At 36.1% G+C, this 22,250-nt stretch overlaps 1 protein-coding gene across 1 annotated transcript; it reads right to left on the minus strand.

Moving 5' to 3' along the window:
• Positions 1-802: 802 nt before the first annotated feature.
• On the minus strand, positions 803-15,335 carry LOC140244416 (solute carrier family 2, facilitated glucose transporter member 1-like). The gene is made up of 12 exons (XM_072324053.1): positions 15,258-15,335; positions 9,920-10,021; positions 8,506-8,669; positions 7,990-8,114; positions 7,213-7,328; positions 6,596-6,755; positions 5,724-5,917; positions 4,710-4,820; positions 3,731-3,832; positions 2,650-2,725; positions 1,924-2,051; positions 803-1,063 (listed from the first exon to the last, which is right to left on the minus strand). The coding sequence occupies exons 1-12, from the start codon at positions 15,333-15,335 to the stop codon at positions 803-805; spliced, it is 1,617 nt and encodes a 538-aa protein (XP_072180154.1).
• Positions 15,336-22,250: the final 6,915 nt, after the last annotated feature.

The raw sequence follows: 22,250 nt of genomic DNA on the forward strand, positions 1-22,250 counted from the left end.
ATGTGTTTATTTCAAACTACCCCCATACACACACACACACACACACACACGCACACACACAAACACTCTCACTCTCTTTCTTCAGAAGAGTTCGACAAGTTCACCTTCATTAACATAAGGATTGAGAGAATGTAGTAATATTAGTAGAACACATCATTGAAAGTTTGAGGAAAATCAGACAATCCGTTCAAAAGTTATGAATTTTTGAAGTTTTTGTGCAGTCACCGCTGGATGAGAAGACTACTGCAGTGTATGATGTCACATGCGTACAAAAATATGAAGAAAATATAAAGAGAATTTCACAAAATTTCATCTTTTGAAAAAAGTACACATTCCCTTGACTCGTTACTGACATACGTGTTTTGGGTAATATTATTTCCATTGCCTTTAGAAAGAGGCAAGTCAAGTGCTCTTTTATTATGCCTAAAAAGTGAAAATATGTTGAATTTTCTTTACATTTTCTTTATACTGTTGTACTCATATGACATCACGGAGCCTCAGTAGTCTCCTCATCCAGCGGTTCCAACACAAAAATTTTAAAAATTCATAACTTTTGCATCGACTGTCCAATTTTCCTCAAACTTTCACTGATGTGTTCTACTAATATTGCTGCATTCTCTCAATCCTTATGTTTATGAAGGTGAACTTGTCCTTTAATTTTTTGATCGCAGGAGCTGGATAGCAGGACGTCACTCACTCTATAAGGCAGGCTATAGCAACATATTACTCACAAAAATAACAAATTGATAAGAAAAGTGTTCTAAAAGTCTACAGTGGTCATCGTTTCAGTTAAGATCGGAGATCAGTTTTTTAGGTAACCGAGTCCTTCGTCGTCATCGAAACTGGCTTGAGTTCCTACACTGTACTTAGTGATTTCAATCTCCTGACTGTACACGTTGTAGGTAGCCTCCTTCTCGACCTCACCCTTGTCTGACCCTCTGAACTTTGACACGATGTCGTCAAAACTCTGATTTTTCGTTTCCGGAACGTAGAAGAAGATAAAGAGCGTGGTAAGGACGAGGAAAACGATGTAAATGATAAAGGTGTACTCTCCAATCTCCTCCTGAACGATTGAAAGAGAAATTGGCTTATCTTTCATTGAGTTGATCAATTATAGTTTTCGCTTATATTGATATAAACATGAATATTCCATAAAGTGCATAAAAATCTGACATGTACAAAGACGCACAAACTTGCATAAACTTTAATAGTACCCTTACCTTAAACAAGCAAACACTTACGATAATTAAGAAAGGAGAAGAAAATGCGCTCATTTTTCAGCTTAGCGAAGATATCAAAATTCAATGAAGCGACCAAGAGAAGAAAGCCCTCCTCCCTCCCCCCCCCCACAAAAAAAAAAAAAATCTCCGAAGGAATCGAAATATTTCACAATTTGGTACTCGATTAACCAATAACTACGAGGTGACACACTTCTTTAACACCCTCTTGAAGAGCAGGAGAATTGGGCGAATCGTTTTTGAACTTTGGCCTGGTCTGGCAGTTTTTCTTCCTTTCCAGTGGAAGCTGAAGACAAGTTTTCGACAACAGACGTCAGGAGGTCAAGCTGTTTCTCCAAATTCAGCAGCATTTCTCTCAAACTCTCCTCCATCTCTAATCCGACCCCCTGACTGTGGTGTTGCACAGCACAAGAGGGGAGCAAGGCGCGTCTGCATAGCAAACGCGCCTTGCGAGTGGCGTACATGAACAATACAGCTAAGCTACATAATGTATGCATTCCGTGTGGGTGGGCGTGTCTCCCAGACTACAGACTTATCAAACATACATACAAAAGATATGTACCGATTATTATGTAACGAGGAAACAAAGCACATCGTTTGTGATTGTATCAAACAAACAAAAATAGATAAATAATAGCGATGGCAAAGATCGATCTACTGAAAAGAATGGGTCAGTTTTACTCACCTGGATTGGAGGAAAGGACATCTGAACCACAAAGTTGGCCCACCAGTTGACCTGGATTGAAATGCTGGAAGCAGCAGGGCGTGGTCCCTGCGACCACACCTCGGTCGATACCACGTAGGGCAGTGGTGCTGAAATGGTGAGGGATACGGACTGATTACACAAGACATTACGAAATATTATAAACTATACAGTTTTCGATGTATATAAACGCAAAGTGCGTAGAGATGCGTGAAAACTTGACATTCCATAACTTGCCCTATTTCCAAATTTCAGTTCCAGCTACAATTAAAAATGAACTCGATCATTCTGTTCGGGTGACCGTTTACATCTCTTTATTACTACCACCTTCAGCATGATATGTAATCACACTCCAAGGTGATGTTTTTATTTTAATTCAGCTTTGCACATAAAATAATTATATGAAAACAACCCAATGTCAGATTTCAGTTTTGAAATCGTGTTACACAATATCAGTTCACAACTGAATACAGTGGACTATTCCAGATGCCATTGCATTGTCGTATGAGAAATACTCGGATAGGTTGTTGAACAATTTCGAGAATAAGGTATAACATACGACATTTGAAAGATCCTTAAAGCAACTCAAAACGACCTAAATACCTAAATCGATAAGCTGGAATAATTTACGAGTGTAAGATTAATACTGCATTTTTTACCGCCGCACTATCGAGACAAACAGACGTGAGACAACAGTTTACTACTTACCTGGTCCAATAGCAAAAGTGACAATGTAGATATACACGAAGGACAATCCCATCCACTTAATCCAGTCATTTCGGTCCTGAAACGAGCATTTACAAGGTGAAGATGTTGTTGAAAAAAAAAAAATGTTTGACACTGTAACTCCTATCCAAATAGTTAAGTCCCCAAGTTTTTATTGCACTGCAAACATACATATGTTATTTTTGTGATAGTGTTTTGCGGTGAATTATTTCGCTTGATTGTCCAATCCTCTACGTTTGGCAGTACTGCAGCCATCAAAAAGTGTTCTATCCAATTCTGTGTTTTTGTGGACGTCGGTTTCTTACCGTTTCCGCGATAGATGTCTAGGGCATATAAATCAGACAGGCTAGATTCTGTGCTTGAATAGATTCATGATAAACTGGTAAAAAAAACCAACAACACATGAACTGACTGATAGACCACAAAGTATGACCACCAACAGGGCAGGTGTATACCCATAGTCTGATGCAAGAAAAGACTCGTTCTGTCGAAGGTAGATGGTTCGACTAATAATTCAGTGGATGTGGTAGTATGGCCATTTTCATCAGATGAATGTTATGTTCATATAAAAAGTGTGCTATTACTTACTTGTTGCATACCTATGATGTCACTTTCCCACATTAGGAAAGGACAGAAGTACTTCATGACAACACGCAGAGTAAAGCTATATCTACTTGTATCACTTCGTGAAAGATAAAGATGATTGATTCTTTCCGGTATCGTGAGGGTAGATCTTAATTCTCCGAAGTAGAATAGATTTGTAACATTTACGACGACTGTAATAAGATGTCTTTCTCGATATCCATGCAGGATGTCAAGACAGATGACTCATTTGTATGCATACAATTGAATGACTGAAACTGTGCGTACTTCTGTTAATATTTTGTCGGATGTTCAGTGAGGCAAAAAGCAAAGTCTGATCATTTCTTAGTCTCCATGCAAGACTTAATCTACTGTTTCGGCGCTGACTGGTCATTCGACCACATACGGTGATGATAAGGACACCCATACACGTTAGTGGATATTGAATGTCATAGTTCACAAACACAATGTAGTGACCTACCTGGAGAGCGAGACAAACTGTGAGCCCAATGAGCCAAAATGAGAGCAGACTGAAAGGATAGAGCAAGAGAGGGCGTCTTCCAAATCGTTCAACAACCAGAACCTGAAATTAAGAAGAGACATGCACTAATCGAAGGATAAGGAATCTCCAATCTCGCTGTAGCCCGTTTTTATTAAGGTGACATCCTCACAGTGCAAAGAATACTAGCTATACTGATTACGTTAACGTGTGTTTTTCGGGTGCCCATTATATTATCTTCAATTCCTTTCAACACATAGCTTCTGCACAACTGCAGGAACATTGACATGTTGTCTCCATGAATTATGGCCGTGCCAAATCCATAAATGATCCATAATTCCGTGGTTTGATGTTGTGGTTTGATATGTGTTATCGTGGTTGATTTGAAATCATTAAAACTACAAAAAGGCGGAATTACTTTTCTCTCAATTGAACCGGTTTTTTTTTTTTTTTTTTTTTTTTTTTTTTACAGTAAAATCGTTACTTTGGTGCACAATGAGTGCTCTAAACAGCAAGTTGTATGTAATTCTTAAAAAGATTTAAGTTCATGGTCCTGTCTAAAATTGTCAAATGTTTGTAATCATTTAGGCCTACCTGATTTGATGCATATGGACTCAAATCATGACCAGCTCCGTCTAATCTTTCTCCAGTATAGCTAACGCAGTGAAATTATAAAGCTGATATTTTGCAACAAAATAATCCCTGGACTCCATGGGTTAAACTGGCAAGCAGACAATGTAATTTTGTTTCAATTTAATATACACTTTATTCATGACAGCACATGTAATAGTCACCGTGTTCAATTCTGCTGAAGGAAGGAGCCCGATGTTGATAATCTTTATGCGTGGAATTCCGCAGACCTCCATGCATATCAAGCGGGATATAATTTCATGCTAATTCTTTACCAGAGATCATACCCATTATACCGTGTATTGTGGGTTGGAAGGAATAACTCTCTTACCGCGACGATAGTGACCGTAACGTTGAGGGCGCCAAAGCCGACAGTGGCGTATGCGATTTGCTCTTCGGTCATGCCTGCCAGTTCGTACAGCTCGGTGGAATAAAATATGATCTGCGGACGGGATGGGAGAGGCTTTTTGTGAAAACTGGAGTGATTGTTTAGGAAACATAAATTTTGGATTGAGTCATTTATTTATTCAAGAAAATATTTAACACACATGACCTGGTCAATTATCCATTTAGATAATAAATTGCAGGTATACATCGAAAGTTGAAAATCACAATTTTAAGAACATTGTACTTCAGATGACATCCGTGAAATGAATGCCCCAATATCAACAATAATATTTAACACTAAAAATTATAACAATCACACCAATTATATAAATCAATTATATAGACAGAAGTAATGATACAAGTTCCCGCGGTTGACTGCAGGTTCATCCATATTTATTGCAACTGTGAGTTTCAATGGTATTATTTCTGGGAAGTGATAAATGCCTGATGATTGCACCTCATGGAGGTTGCATGAAACTCAGAGTTGCAATAAATACGGATGAACCTGCAGTCATTCGCGTGAACTTGTTTCATTACTTCTGTCTAAAGCTCTTCCTTTGAGGATATCGAGCACTCTTCATAGTAGGATAGAATCACCAAGTTATATTCATACAAACATACAAGCTTTAGAACATTTCGAGGAAGATCAAACATTTTTGATATCCATGTAGGGTTTTCTTTGTCAAACAGTAATAACTCTGAAAATTTTCCTTGGCCAAGGAGTGGCTGTAAAAGTTTGCGTATTGTCTTCTCCATGAGCAGATGGGCTAGGAAACGCACCAAAGAATGGAGAAAAAAACATGATTTTTTTTTTCTCCCTTCAAAGATGATCTTCAAAAGACAAACATGTGCACGCAAGTAGCTTAGTAGGTAGGTTAATGAATGAATGAATGAATGAATGAATGAATGAATGAATGAATGAATGAATGAATGAAAATGAATAGGTGTCTTGACTCACGGCATTGATCCCAGACAGCTGTTGACCCCCATGCAGAACGATACAGATAAAGAGCGGCATCATCCACGTGGGATCCCTCAGGCACAGCAGGTCGACCACGCCCACCTTCTCGATCTCCGTCTCATGCTGGTGTTCAATCTTCATCTCGTCGATTTCGCCCTGGACGTCGTCGGTACCCCTCAGCTTGCGAAGGGCTTTGATTATTGAGATGAATGGATAATCTTGTCATACGCCAAGTAGGACTAATAGACTCTGTAGTGCTTTTTGGACAATGCTACAAACGTTCAGCGAATAGGTCACCAGACAGATACATCACAGCCATTGCCAGTGTGATCGCAAAAATGTGTACGTATTACACATCAAGACTTTCATGTCAGCGTAATTTCCTATTCAGTAAGAAATCTGAAATGTAATATAACCCCTTTGAACTTTGAACTTTAATCAGTTTCACTGAAAAAAAAAGAACCTAACATCTTGTACAGAACAGAAAGAACACAGATTATAAATGCATAAGCATGCACTACACAACAACGCATAATCTGAATAGGGTAACCATAATGAAGAATGAAAAAATAAACACAAAATACGAGATCTTTAGTCAGGGTAGGTCCTTGTTCCCAAAAAAAGGAAATGAAACAGTATTGTTTAATAGTTACAACTTACAACAGAGGAAAGTATTTAAAGAAACAAACAATAATACAAAGGTCGATGTCACGATGTCAGTTCTAACCGTGAGCTACTCCCAACACACTACAAATCCTCGATTCTGCAGCAGCAATGGTTTTCATTCTTTTCTTTTCTTTTCTTTTTTAAGAAAGCACATGGAAAGAAAATTGGCTCATAAACACGTGACCATAACGTTATTATGATACCTTCGATGGCCTTCTGCTCTTCGCCCTGCTTGATGAGAAGCCAGCGGGGACTCTCCGGGCAGAAAGGAAGGAGCACGAACTCGATGATGCTGGTGGCCGCCGAGAGACCCAAGACTGCTGGCCATGTCTTTTCGTCGTAGAACGCGTAGAAACCTAAGGACTGTTTTTATTTTATGATAGTGCGAAGATTGTCTCATTTAAGATGACGTGTTCTGAGAGATCCAGAAAATGAAGAAAAAAGTTTGAATTTGTTCTAATGGTATGCAAATTATGTAAGTGTTTCACGTAAAGTGTCTTATACAATGTAGCAGTCCCTCCATTATCTCTTTGACACTGTCAATGATAGGGGGTAGATTATATTCTTAGGTTACAAGCAAATCAACTACTGAGAAAGAAAAATTGCAATCATGACATGAAAATGGTAAGATCCAAAATCTTCATAGATTTGTATCACATCAAAATTAATGATGTTCATAACTTTGAGCAGGTGAGGCTTGCGTGTAACTTAAGCAAGAATCATTGTTTAGAGTTATTTATTCTAAACAATGATTATAACTATCCCCTTTCTCTTCCCCTGTCCGTGCCATTGAATCTCAGAAATCACAACCTATACTGACCTGTGCAATGAGGATGCCTATAGTGATCAGGAGTTGGTGTGTGGTTGTTATGGCACCCCTCAGCTTGGTCGGTGCTATCTCGGCCAGGTAGAGTGGTACGATCGTCAGAGACATCCCTGGATAGACAGGGGTTCGGTGATGACGCATAAGAAATGAACGGATATTCTGCACAAATTCAAACGTACACATAAATAATCGAGTGCACCGACACCCACGAGTCATACAGCCTACGAGTCATACCGCCCATGAGTCATCAGCCCCCGGGTTCGACGCTATTAAAACAAACGAGGACCTGTTTTCAATGTCGAACTCGTGGGCTGTATGACTCGTGGGTGTTGGTCTCGTGGGATGACCCCAAATAATCAAGCAGCAATTGAAATTTAGAGTTCAAACGTGTCATGTTTTATCATCAATCAGTTAGGAATAAAAGACAGACTCTTGGTGAGAAACCACGAAAAAAAAAAATGATAATCACACACACACACACACACACACACACACACAAAGTTCACTCTGGTGTAAATTAGATATTTTGTTGTCCCCATGAGAAGTTATCTTATGAAATTGCAGTTAAAGAGTCTTCACCAATACCATTGGCCTGCAACTAAATACTATGATCTTATCATTGTGACCAGTCCTCTTTTCAATGCGTATTTTTAGAATAGAACGCTTTGTTTGGATATGTCTCCGTTACTTTCATTCCGATCCCCCCCCCCCCCCCACATAGCAACTATGGCAGTCATGATTTTATCTCCCGTGGTCAAAGAGCTGCCATACCGACGCTGAGTCCGATGACGAATCGGCCGATGATTATCATCTCGGGAGAGGAAGCGACCTGGCAACATCCCATCAGAAGAGAAGCCACGATGGAAATGAAGTTGTTGTAAATCAGTCCTCGGTTTCTGTGTTACAGAAACCATATGTTACAGGTGGATTTTTTTTTTTTTTTGGTCGAGCAAAATAGCCTATAAATACAAAAAGAAAACACTCAAGTCCCACAGAATCCATTCTTGACGATCGCAACTGAGGCAAAATTACTAATACTACACCCAATCTGAACAATACTAAACACCAAAAATATAGAAGTGTCATAAATTTCTTGGGACGTACCAGCCTTTCCATATCTTTATGATAATTCTAAGATTGTCACTTCAGTAAATTGATCAGAAGATTATTGTTTTAAAACCATTTTCTTCCTAGGACCTTGCTGAAAATGGCAGTCCGACCAAGATCTTAGTATTGAAATTACATTCGGACTCATCATTGTTATGGGTATGCTGGAAGATGCTATACCTCCCAAAATAGTCAGCCCAGTAACCGCCGGCGAGTGCACCCAGAGCTCCCCCGATGCAATAGATGGAGACGATGGTAGACCATAGCCACGTTAGACCAGTGTCGCTGATCTGGACACCCCCAGACCGCAGGAAGTAAGTCTCGTTCACAAAATCTTGGATGAACTGCGACGACCGAAAGAAGACAGAAATGGGGTTAAAAAAATTGAAATAAAAACAACGCTTTTTTATCTATTGGCAACGATGGACAAAGAGAAATCTAATCAAAGAATGTAATTGTGTTTGTGTGTTTGTTTGTTTGATTAGTTGGTTGTTTTTATTATTGGTTGATGTCTCTTTGAAACACTATGAAAGCCTTTATTATATAGGGTTAATTACCCTTTACGCCATTTGCAAGACATCCATTTTTTTTTTGTGATGAATTAGTTGATAGACATCACCCAAATCATTATACATCTTTTTTTTTTCTTTTATGTATAACACTGTATAATGGGATTCAGTGCCATTTTCTTTTTCATTTCACCTTCCATTCAACCTTTACTCAGTCATGCAGGAAACAAAAATGAGATTAAGAAATCAAAAAGGAAAAACTGTTTTTTAATTGCACTGACTAAGGAAATTGTTTCTACCCATCCCCTTTCATCCCATCCTTTAAACCTTTAACTGCAAGCCGATAGTGCACTTGCGAAACTCTGGCTTTCTTTTACTTCATTCAGAGTGTAGTCATTCGGAAGACCACGTGCCACCACTCAGTCAAATAATACTCTTCAATCATACCGCAAAGACACATCATTTACTTGTCTTCTCATCCACACCATCCATCCCTTATTCTATCTGCCATAACAAAACTCTTGAATTAAAGGCGACCACGCCAATTTACTATATATCTTCCATTTTAATATGTAGTTTTACCGCATCCCTATATACGTATTCATCCTACTGACACTATTACTCACTAAAAGGCACACTATGCGATTTCTTCTCTAGTCTCTTCAAACCACACTACCATCTCGGCCTTGCCCACCCCCCCCCCCCCCCCAAGTTTCGTTAATTCGAAAATTTAAGACCAAAGGTTCATTTCCGAAGGTTTGTTATTCCGAAACACCCATGATGTTCAGTATATCGAAAATGAAAAGGGGTTTGTTATTTCATTATTAGTTAGTTTGTTATTCAACAGGTTCATTAATCTGAAAAAACAAAAAACAAACAAACAAACAAACAACAGCAACGAAATTCCTTTTTCTGTGGGTTCGTTATTCTGAAAATGAAAAGAGAGCTCGTACTAACAGACTTTCGGTATTATGAGCCTGAAGTGGTTTTCGGATTAGCGAACCTTTTGAATAACGAACTGTAACTCTCCCACCACCAATTCTAGACGTTCGTATAAGGTGCGACCACGCTTACTCAGTACTTACCACTGAAGGAGCTGTAATGACCCCCTGGTTATAGCCAAACTCCATGGAGGATCCAATGGAGACAGTAGCTGTACACAGAACGAGCCATGATGTTAGTTGAGCCTACATGAGAACAGGATTGAAGTAAGATATTTATCATCTCTTATCTATGTATTCATTCATTCGAGCATTCATTCACTTATTATCCCTATAATCAGATTTTAGTTATCAACTGATTATACATGTTCTATCAAACCATCGTGAAACGTTTGGAAAAGATAATAATTATCTAATATTAGAAATAAAACGTTGTAGGTTTGGTTGGTGAATACGTTTAAATTTTTTCCCCAAAAAATAGACAAAGAAGAAAATCTGCATTACACTCCAAGAGATTACATAATAAAATTATTATCTGTTGTTAACGTCAAAGAACACGAGTAGCACACGTGATGTAACCCCAGTTGTAGGAGACAATAAACTTTTCGGTTTGAGAGGGATTAAAGGTCACGACTGTGTACTTATCCTATAAACAGAAAATTTGCGTAAATATTTTGGGGATATTAAACTGTAATATGCCTTGCAATAGTTCAATGTGCTCCAGAATACTATAGTCAACGCGATGGTAATTACTCCAGGGAGGTGAGCTCCCTGATTACACAAATAGGCAGTTTTTTCCCTGCCACGTTAATACTATCATTGGTAATGCAGCATTATGTAACTTAATGATGCCATAAACGTTGATAACAGAGTCGTTAATGGGTTTATATGAGAAAAAAAAATAGCATCAGATAAGATGAACTGTGAAAACCGTTTGGGTCAGTTTCAACACATTACGCCGAGATTAGAAAGAATCACAGGAATAAAAACATGAATCAATAGCTTGCCGTCAACCCGTTTTAAGTGAGAGAATTTTGCCACGTCTTCTGATGTAGTATTATCTGTATGATATTTAATGCGCTTTGACTTCATACATTGTCCTGATTTATAACAAAAATGCTTGTTTGAGATATGAGTTGTATTATTGGTAGCATAAATCAATATCATGTTAACAGAATGATAATCATGATGTCAATAACCATGATGATAATGATTATGAAAATATTGAAAACTGTCATGAAGCGATCTATAACCATTCATTTTATCTGACACTGTCATCCTATCAATCTCTATAAAAAACAGCTCTGGTTCTAGTATCTTTAAAAGATAATGTGAGAGCTTCGATATCAGTTTTGGGGAAAGATATAATGTAACTGGACAATCATGAAGACTCACTGAGAAAACAAAAATGTCTTCATATCAAATTTCATAGTTGTTATGATATTGATAGAATTGGCTTCTTATATCTCTAATCCTAATCATAATTATGTGTATATATATCACCAAATGATTATATCAGTAATCTTATGATTAATCAATCAAAATCTTAAATCAAAGCATTGTGTAATAATACTATCTAAAATGAGGGGTTTTTTTTTAAATGTTATACTAACTATGATGTGTTTCTCTCTTTCCCCTCATTTCTTTTTTTTTTTGTAACTTATAGGAATCATGATACGTGAAAGTCTTCTAATGTCTATCAAGCCAGTTTCTCATATTTCCTGTTTTATTTTGTGACGTTTGGATAAAGACTTCTTAAAACACTGCGCTTTGACACAAGAGGAAAACAACTTGTCCTAATTATTTCAACGTTTAATGTCTCGAGTTCTTGGTAGAATGTTAAAGGGATGGTACAGTTTCAGTTTAGATGGGGCTTGAGGTTTCCCATTTTTTTATCATAACAAGACCATATAATTCTCAGAGGATTTCAAAGTTTATCAATATTTTAATGAAGACTGGTTTTGAAATGACCGAAATATCGAAAACAAACCGATCCTAATAAAAAGGTGGGACCTATACCCTTTATTAGGATCACTTTGTTTTTCTTCGCATTTTATATTTCAAAACATTTCATCAAATGAACTTTGAATTCCACTCAGAATAAATGTGTATGCTTTTGAAATATTTCATTAAGTATTTTCTAAGTATTTCTGAAAAAAAAAACCCGCTGAATTCTCGCTTCAACCAATACCTTGTCATCCCTTTAAAGTAGTATTTATTTTGGCCTACAGGACTAGTGGGCGTTGTTTATGATCAATTAGGAGAATTTGTTGGCTTGGCAGTTTTAAGTGTTTATGAAACAAAGTCCATGAGGTCAAAAGTTGCATTCGGTGATGTCCAGTTTTTGAACATTTTGTAATCAATCTTTTTGTTCTATATCACGATCGTCGTTGCAATTTGCATTCACCGATCAATGCAACCAGGAGGTCCACGATAGAGGTCTTTAATATTGAACTCTGGTTTCACGAAAGCGCAAACGCATGCGTCTACTGTATAATTATAAACAAATAACAAGTCCGTAAAGGCGTGATAAAATAGAATAGAGTCATTTCTAAGTTTGGGTTATTATTTCATGCATCTATAAATAAAGAGCTCTCTTCTTAAAGTTGCTAAATCCATTTTCGAAAGAAATGTATTCGTTTTTAGTAGTCCCGTAAAGTTCAATTTTCCCTGTGCGAAAATGGAGAAGTCAGGCAGTGAAAGATGGCTTTTGTTCCCAAAGGTTCTAAATTCAGCGGGATTAAAAACGGAACCATTGTGCATGCTTCACTGCACTTTAACCCCTGAGTATGCCAGGTTCGCTATAGCTATTAGCTTTGTAGGTACTTAGTAATCCATACCGTATACTTATAAGCTGTGACATAATTCATTTCTATGCATGTAAATTCGTTAGAGAGATGGGAAAATAAAACAAGGTGAAAATGTGTAAAGACTGCAAACAATCCCAGGAAAATACACAAAATTCCTGAAACTAGTCGACACCCTGCTAAAAGCCTTATTCCAAAAGGGGCTTTGTCCACAAGATCCGTAAACATAAATTCTTTAAAAATCAGTGACACTCAAACATATTTCTCTGATGCATATAATCCTTTATCGAATATTAGGTGCTCATAGAGACATAGAGCACTTGCAAGAGAATACGTGTCAAATAAAGTAAATGATTGCAACTGATTGACAAATTGCCCTACATCGACGTAAATAAGCACTGAATTGATCAGTGTTTTAGTAGTAGCCATGATAAAAAATCATGGGCGTACATACTCGATCACCGGACAGGCGTCATCTCCACTAGACCACCGAGCTTTCGCCCGACAGCAAGTGTTGGTTCTAGTCCTTATAGCATGCAGCGGGTACTGCTTTGTTATTCAAATTCAAGATTTTTTTTTAAACATAGTCCAAAACAATACCCTATTTACTCAAGTGCCAGCCCATTAATATAGGCGTACCCCACAAGAGGTGATAGGGAGATAAACCCTGAACTTTGTCGCATTCAAGACAAAAAAAAAAAAAAATCTTGAAAAAAGTAAAAGTAAATGATGTTCTATACTGTAAGGATTAGATTTACTCAAAGACGAAACAATTCTGAAGAACTTAGCTAGTCTCTCCAGAAGTATGGTTATCAATAATTATTATAAGCACTTAATCATCACATATATTTCCCATTTACACGAACCGTTCATTATCATGATGAATTGGCGATATACATGTACACATCTTGGCTCCATGACAATTTTCTGAAGTGAAATATGTTTGTTTGAATTTATCATGCTGTATTTCTTTGGGATGACCCTGCAGTGCATGCTTTTGGTATTCATCTTAGTCCATTTATTTAAGACAAAACAACAATATTTTCTATATTCATGGTTCAATATTCTTCATTTCATTCAATATTACACTCCTTTTGATTTCAAGGTCTAGAAGATCAACCGAAGACAGTCATTTTGAGAATGAATAAACATAATAAGCAAATAAATGTGAATTACGTGTAATAATAGAGGAACCTACTAAAAAGCAGAAGCTTGTAGAATGAAGGTTCCATTGTAGTGAATTAAGATTTAGTACGATGTATTAGTAACGGAAAATGACGTAACATAGCGAACACAAAATGTAGATAATGTATTAAGGTTACGTAATGCACAAAAATATTATATAGCGTTCATAAGTAAGCCGAAGGGAGCAAGCATAGTAACAATTTGGTCAGACGAAATTAGTCAAATTATCAACAATAGTAACGAATATTTATCATGTATTTTCTTTGTTTTATCGTAGTTTGTAATTGTTCACTGCCTTTTTTTTTACAGTTCAAGACAAGCATTTCATCCCAGCGGTAATGTGTTTACACACAAAGTCTTCAGCGTTATGAAACAGGAGAGTTCAATGGGCCTCTTGAATGCGACAAAGTTCAGGGTTTATCTCCCTGTTACCCCTTGTGGGGTACGCCTATAATAATGGGCTGGCACTTGAGTAAATAGGGTATTGTTTTGGACTATGTTTAATTACATTACACTGTATTGTGATCTATTGCAATTATTCAACTGATTACAAATCAAATCAGTGGAGATAATAATGGATCGCTGCTGTACGTATAACATGTTATCAGACATCCTTGCCTACAGTATGTGTTTTAACTTGCATTTTTTAAAATCAAAATTGTGTTGCACTGTAATAAATTACCTTACATTCTATAGAAGATAACATGCTCAAGTAGAGAGCGCATTAACCGTTCATTGCAAAATGTGAACAGAAGACATTACACGTAGCATATAGACGAATTTTCATTTGTGCATAAATTCATAGCTCTAGAAACTAGTCACAGATGTTAAAGGGATGGTACAGTTTCCGTTGAGAAGGGCTTCAGGTTTCCAGGTTGTTGGTTTTTCTTTTATATAATTTTTTTTTTCTGGGAATAATGAGAGGAAGAGGAATTCAAAGTTCATTTGATGAAAAATTATTTTTGATATGGCTAAGATATCCAATGGGAAAACAAAGAGATTCTGATAAAAGGTGGAACCTTTTAATATCTCAGCAATTTCAAAACCGATTCTCATCAAATAAATTTTGAATTCTTCTTTGAATGATTTAATATTATGCTCTTTAACATGTCATGAAGTGGTTTCTAAGTATCTTACAACACGTTAAAGTCTGAATCCTAGCTGACCTTTCAAGTTTCTTTATTTCACCAAAGAAAGGAACAAAACAAATGCATACATCAATATTCAGATACGATTACAGTAAGACAGTGAAAAGAAAAAAAAATACAAAAATAGATTGAAAATTACATTTACATAGGTTAACAGTTATGCTATGGTAGGTAGCAGTCAGAAAGGAGATGTCCTTTATTTTTAGCTGACCTAAAATTATTCATTTAATTTCAGTTATCTATGATCCTCAACCAATACTAGTACACCATTCCTTTAAGAAAATAATGAGAAAAAGAATGATTGCAAACACGTCAAACTGAGATTCAATGGATATTTCTCACCTGTTGCTCGTCATCATCCTGACAGTTTTCCTTATCATCCTGAGATTCTTCTCTTTCCTTTATGGCTACTTTGTCCATGTCGTCTTCCCTGCCAGGTATATATCCAATACAAATTGAGACCAAAACACTTTTTTGATGAAGGGTGTTGGAGAGTCCTAACGAGTTGACAAAAATATACACCAACGTCTAGTCAAACCTGCACCTCTTTTAATACAGTCTAAACATAGGGGATCCTCCCAGTTTAAAAATTTGGTACACGGGACGATCTTTGCACCTTTTTTCGAGGACTCCAAGAAACATGAGATAAAAACAGAAATTTGCACCTTGTGTATTAAAGGCTGCCTCGAATAGACATCGGTTTAGTTTACCAGTGGGTGTATCTCTGTTTGACATAATCTCTGGGCAATTTTGTTGTGGGGTCACCAGAGTATAATTTGCGGGATAATGATATACTCAATCTAATGTCAGCCAAATATTACCTTCCTCACAGCAGCAGCTACTGTAGTTGTAATTTCCAAGCGAACTTTGAACAGTTAGTTCAGTCCTGTAGCAAAAAGGACAGAAACAAGAACGCTCTACCCAAGCCACATTTCCCCTTGAAATGCATATCTCAAAATTTCAACCTCTGTAGCAAGAAAGGAAAATAATGATAACCATCGTCGATAAGTGTCCTTAATCTTGGCTTCTTCATCAGTCACATTCTGAGTGTCAAATAAACAAACTTAGGCCTATATCCATTTTAATCAAACTCTGTTGACTGCCTACTTGTTAATACATCGAGAGGGAATTTTCGCTTTGTTGAAAAATAATGATCTCGCAGTCATTGTGACCGAAACGACACACATACATACGTTGACAAATAATTTGTTTATTTTCCTAGTTCACTTTGCTTTTACATTTTGCAATGATATCAGAAATTCATCAACAGTTTAAAGGAGTATGCAAAATTCGACTAAATTTATTCTGGAAAAAAACAAACAGAGCACATCTTGTTAAACATTAATACTCTGTGTTGTAGAGAATATAATGTTATAAGGTTGTAATGCGTATGCATGGTGACTTCTGTTGATCCATGTTACCCCTAAATATTCCTTATGTGGCCATATATATATATATATATATATATATATATATATATATTATATTTTTATACATTGTTGTTGTTGTTTTTTCTTGAGACCTTCCAAACCGAGATTCTTCCAATCTAATCATCTGTCAATCACTGGTATAATATCAATATGATTAACAAATAACAAATAACCTTTCTCTAGACTGTGCATAACTTGCATGTTTCCATGTTACTTATGAGTATCTGACGATTAACAAAAGACATTGCCTACAAAAATACAATGTACCCTTAAACATGTTTAAAGTCTTAAGTGCTTTTCTCAACAGTTCCTCGTTTATAAAGGCCCCGCTCCCTTTTTTAATAGTACGCACGAAAAAATTGACCTGTGTCATCTCTTTCTCCACATACATGTATCTTTATTTCTAGCTCTTTCCTACTTTCGTTCTGTCTCTCTCCTCTTTTCCCCTCTCTTTGATTTGTTTTATCAGTGTTCATTAACCGTTTGACCTCTATGTGTAGCGTAAGTAACATTTAAAGAATGTATTATTTGATTTGATTTATTTCTGCTTAATTCCGTTACATCAGATATGATTGTGTACAAGTCATTTATGACAAACAGTACATCGACACACAGTTTTTAGTACAAAATAAAACAAATACAATTTGTTTAATTTGGGGTTAAATAAATGCAAATTTGTGGATTGTCTAGTAGGATAACAGTGAACCTCTGAATTTGACCGAAATTTTCTGTTAAATATTGGAGGCAAGAGGTTTGACTTGAGACAAAACATAAATACAGCTTTTTGGAGAAAGTTTATGTCATCTATCTTAAGGGATTTAAGCTGGAAAGACAATGGATCGGTGTGATCTCGAGAGAGTGCTCTACTGCATACTCGAATTGCTTTTTTCTGCAGAAGAAGTATACGGTCTGTGTTACATTTGTGGGTTGCCCAAATAATGTTTCAATACGATATATATGGAAGGATCAAAGCATTATACAGGGTAAACAATACACGAGTTGGTAAAAAATACTGAAGCGCATAGTTAACAGGTAAACGTTTCGGGATACAGGCAAAATAACGTGTTTTACATGATCATCCCATTTTAGGTTTTCATTTATATACACACACCGAGAAATTTGTTAAATGTTTTCTTTTCTAGGGAGTACCATCAATATACAATTCATATTCTGGTAAATCAGCTTTTTTGCGTTTAAAATGAATGAAATTAGTTTCGTTTAAATTGAGTGGCAGTATATTACTTTTAAACCATAAAGTGGGGCAGATATGTGAAAAAGATGCTCACATCCGGCGGAAAGTATGAAATTTTGCATGTACACCTGAGAGGTATTTTGGGGCACTGATTCCAAAAATTGCCGGATCCAAGAGATCTGGCCACGGGGTCGGCCGCCATTTTGAATTCCAATATGGCCGCCGTCAAAGATGCCTATCTTCAGTTCTGAATGACATCAGTCGGTGAAATTTAATACATAAAAGCATGGTGATATGATGACTTAAATAACAGAATTATTTGATACGTCTGACAAGCTGCACGGCAGCCAATTTGAATTTTCCTACATAGTTGCCATGTTGGAGTGTTGAAAATCTCTATCTCGGGTTTGTAAATTAGGCTAACTGATTGAGCGCGCGTTTGTAACTGATTGAGTGCGCGCTGCTGTATTTACATTGTGACGTCAGTGAAAGGTGCAGTATGCTTCATTTTTGCTGCACTTTTTGTTTGGCATGCCCGTGAATGTTAGTCGTAATGTTTGTCTTCGCAGCCATATTGGAATTCAAAATAGCGGGCATTGCGTTTGTCAGACACATCACTTTAGTCCATTTTTTAACTCAGTATGTTCAAATGCTTGTTTGCACCTAATTTCAGTCGCCACTTAGAACTCGAGATAGGGGTTTTGAACATTTCGTCGAGGCGGCCATATTGGAATTCAAAATGGTTGCCATTAGATGTTTGTCAGACACTTCAAATTAATCTATCATCAAATTCAATATGTCAAAGCGCTCTTGTGTACCAAATTTTGGTGCCACAGGTCATTCAGAACTGAAGATAGGGATCTTTAGATTTGTTTTGTGATGGCGGCCATATTGGAATTCAAAATGGCGGCCGACCCCGTGGTCAGATCTTTTGGATAAGGCAATTTTTTTGATCAGCGCCCCAAAATACCTCTACATGCAAAATTTCGTACTTTCCGCCGGATGTGAGCATCTCGACCAATTTTTGCTACATAACTGCCCAACTAAAGTAGATAATTTCGGTAATTCATTGTTCAAAGTAGTAACTGGGTGGTTTAGGCCAGTATGTGAGTAAAACCTATTTGTATCATCAGCAAATAATATAAACTGTAACATGGATGATTATGAAATCAATCACTCAATATAATCAAGCATAGTGCATTCAAGGTCGCGTACTGCATAGACACGTATATATATATATATATATATATATATATATATATATACAACTTGTGTGCGTGTGTATATATATATTATAAAGTATACATATATATATATATATATATATATATATATATATATATACATAAATAACGCCAGCCGTAAGGGGAAATGGGGAATAAATGACAGTTTGGGGGAATTTTGATAAAAAGCATGAAAATATTCAGAGAAAATTCAAAATTGCCCTTTTTGAAAAATTATGCATTAATATGAGCTCAATGCCGAATTGAACTGACGAGAGCACAAAATGTATCTCATACCACTAAATTCTGTATCTGTTAATGAGAAAATATAACTCTTTTTTTTTATAGAAAAAGTAGATATACCTTAATTTCTCCAACGACCTGTTTTCTATGCACATCCAATATATACACCCATTTTTTTTTTGCATCCCTGCCAATCTCCCATTAATTGTATTGATGGTACAGTCCTCCATCTATTCACACTTCTGTGCCCTACTGTGGAGTAGTCCTGAGGCCTCAGATCAATGATGAGACTTTGAAAAACATTGTCAAAAATCAAAAATTTCCCCTTTGGAACGAATTCCCCTTAGGATACCTCGTGTTCACACGTATATTCCCCCTATGGACGCTTTTAAAGTTATATATATATAATATATATATACATATATATATATATATATATATATAGTGTGTGTGTGTGTGTGTGTGTGTGTGTGTTATACAGTAATAATTGTACAATGTATATGTATATATTTCAATTATTTATACATATAAAAGATATATCGGATGATGTGTGTTTTTGTGAAATACATATATTATAAGAGAGAAAGGAAAGGAGATATTATATTATGTACATTGGTTTCTCTTGTCTGCCTGCCTCGCTTGGCCGCTTTTTCACCATCCCTCCTTTCTCATTCATTTCGTAATCTTATTTTTGTGTTTCATATGAAACGCCGCAGTGAAAGAAGAAAAAAAAATGCAAACATCAATGTCACTTTAAACTCAATCCCACACGCGATGAGGCATACTCTGGAGACAGAGTAATGAGAAAATAAAAAGAAAACGCATTTAATGGTGATTGATATTGGGACTTCACACCAGGCGACTTTACTTTATTAACACAATTTGATACCCTGTCAAAACAAAAACAAAAGCCCATCAAACTTATGATTTTATTTGATAAAACTCTGGCAGAAAGATAAGATATACAGACTGTAGTTAAAGGTACGGACTTGGCAGCATGACCTGCACAGTGTGCTAATCCAAGACATAATTAAGTACGCATCAGTCCTCTTAAGAGATCCACAACTTCGACAACTTTAGTCGTCATGTTCTTTTGTACATTTACAATTCACCACAGCAAAATATTCCAAAAGCGTATAAAACAGCCATGAACGGATTGAAAGAAAGGAAGAAAAAAAAAGAGTCAACGTATAACTGGAGCAGTTTCCTACATTTCATCTGCAATGAAGGATATTTTTATTATACTTTACTTAATTCAAATCAGACAATATATTGTACTCTGCATGTAATTTTAATGAACCAATTACAAAGAAATGTAATTCTAATCATGATACCAAGCTGATCCAAGAACCACGGTGCACTGGCAAACTGATGAGGTATTGATGTCATTCAAGGCATAAGATGTAACATTAATTTCCGAGGCAATATATACAAATACTTTGTTAATAGAAATAAAGGCCAGTTTTATGACTCTATCTCTAGGTATTATTCTTGAAGACCGTGTGATATATTGTTAGAAATAAGGTTGGAAAGGTTAGAAATAAGGATAGAAGATGGCACACGTGGCACAAGTGGCACACGTGGCGACTAGCTTTCTACTATTTGTGACGAGCATCACATTTGAGGTGAGGAAAGAGCAGAAAAACAAACTAAAACACGTAAAATATGATTTAACTAATTAATACAAAACGAAATGAATAGACGCATTGAACATTTAAGAGAAAATGACATAATAGTAAAAACTTCCTTGAAAAGTCAAATATACAGTTTTTATTCTCCTAAATAACATGATTATAAATCGCAAATTGTCTTATGAAAGATTGTTCTTTTTCAAACGAATGTAACAAGAATTTCATGTACATTTGCAAAAATGAAAGAAAGAAAAATCCATCACGTCAAACTACAAATGTAACTTCATGAACTTAACTTTATCTTACAGCAAGTTGACCAAAAAAAAAAAAATGACATTAATAAACCTACCTCTGTCGGGTATCTCATGCGAGTTACGTTAGTAAGAACATTTTACTGTACATTGTATTGGATTTTTGGGCACACTCTCCTACAATTCTCTAGCCTCGGATTTCTGATTTGCATTTACATTCATCATATAAAATCGTCCTTCTGCAGATGTTAACATCGGCCCTTTTTGAAAGGCGTACAGTGGATGTTACAGAAGCTACTTTTAAAGAGATGGTACCATTTTGGTTTCCAACATTTTGTTTATGTGTGTTTGTGAAATGATGAGAAACCTCTTATGAAATATGAAAGAATGATTATGTAGTTTCAACAGGAATTCAAAGTTTATTTGATTAAAAGTGGTCTTAAAATGGCCGAGATATCCGACAGAGCGATCCTAATAAAATGCGACTGGTCACAACTTTTATTAGGATCGCTTTGTTTTACCTTGTTTTTAGAGTTCTCAGTCATTACAAAACCGATTTTCTTCAAATAACCTTCAATTCCCTTTAGAATTGTGTGCTCTTAAACATTTCACAGTGTGATTTCTAAATATCTTTCAAAATACCAAAAGAGAATCCTCACCTCAACTAAAACTATACCATCACTTTAATACCGAACTTATGTGAATTTTCTTCCTTTTTTAAATCAAGGTCCAATTCTGTAAAAATAACCTTTCTGGAATTAAAAATTCAAAATAATGTGAAGCAATTTGGATGCATTTTTAATGCATTTTTTTTAAAGGAAATGCGCCGTGTGTGAATTACCCTAATTCTTTCCCAATTCTGTTTATTTGTACAAGTATAATATGTTTGTACGCAGTGTCACTTCTCTTCGCTTCCTTTGGGACTTTCCAAATATGTCTAACAGTCTTTTTCTTTTTAAAAGGGATGGTACAGTTTTGGTTGAGATGGGTCTACAGGTTTTCAACTTTTTTTAATTTTCTAATGATGATTTTTTTTTTTAGATAATGAGAAATCTCTATGAAATAATTATGAAAGAGCACAGAATTCCAAGAGGAACTCACAGTATATTTAATGGAAATTGGTTTTAAATGGCTGAGATATCCGCCTTTTATCAGAATCACTTCGTGTTACTTTGTTTTGCATATCTCCGCCCTTTAAAAACCTATCTTCATCAAATTAACTTTAAATTCCTCTTACAATTGTATGTTCTTTAACATTTCATAAAGTGGTTTCTAAGAATCTTGCAAAAAGTTAAAGTCCCAATCTTCACTCCAATCAACTACACTATCCCTTTAACCTAATATTTGTGTAACGGTGATGATTAT

Source organism: Diadema setosum, chromosome 21 (assembly GCF_964275005.1).
Source record: "Diadema setosum chromosome 21, eeDiaSeto1, whole genome shotgun sequence".
NCBI lineage: Eukaryota > Metazoa > Echinodermata > Echinoidea > Diadematoida > Diadematidae > Diadema > Diadema setosum.

Excerpts from the sequence above, each read along its gene's own strand:
- LOC140244416 (XM_072324053.1), bottom strand. The coding sequence starts at position 15,335 with ATGGACAAAGTAGCCATAAAGGAAAGAGAAGAATCTCAGGATGATAAG. Across the intron at positions 8,670-9,919 it reads TCATTACAGCTCCTTCAGTG|TTCATCCAAGATTTTGTGAA; the intron begins GTAAGTACTGAG and ends CGGTCGTCGCAG. Across the intron at positions 8,115-8,505 it reads TGGGCTGACTATTTTGGGAG|AAACCGAGGACTGATTTACA; the intron begins GTATAGCATCTT and ends TCTGTAACACAG.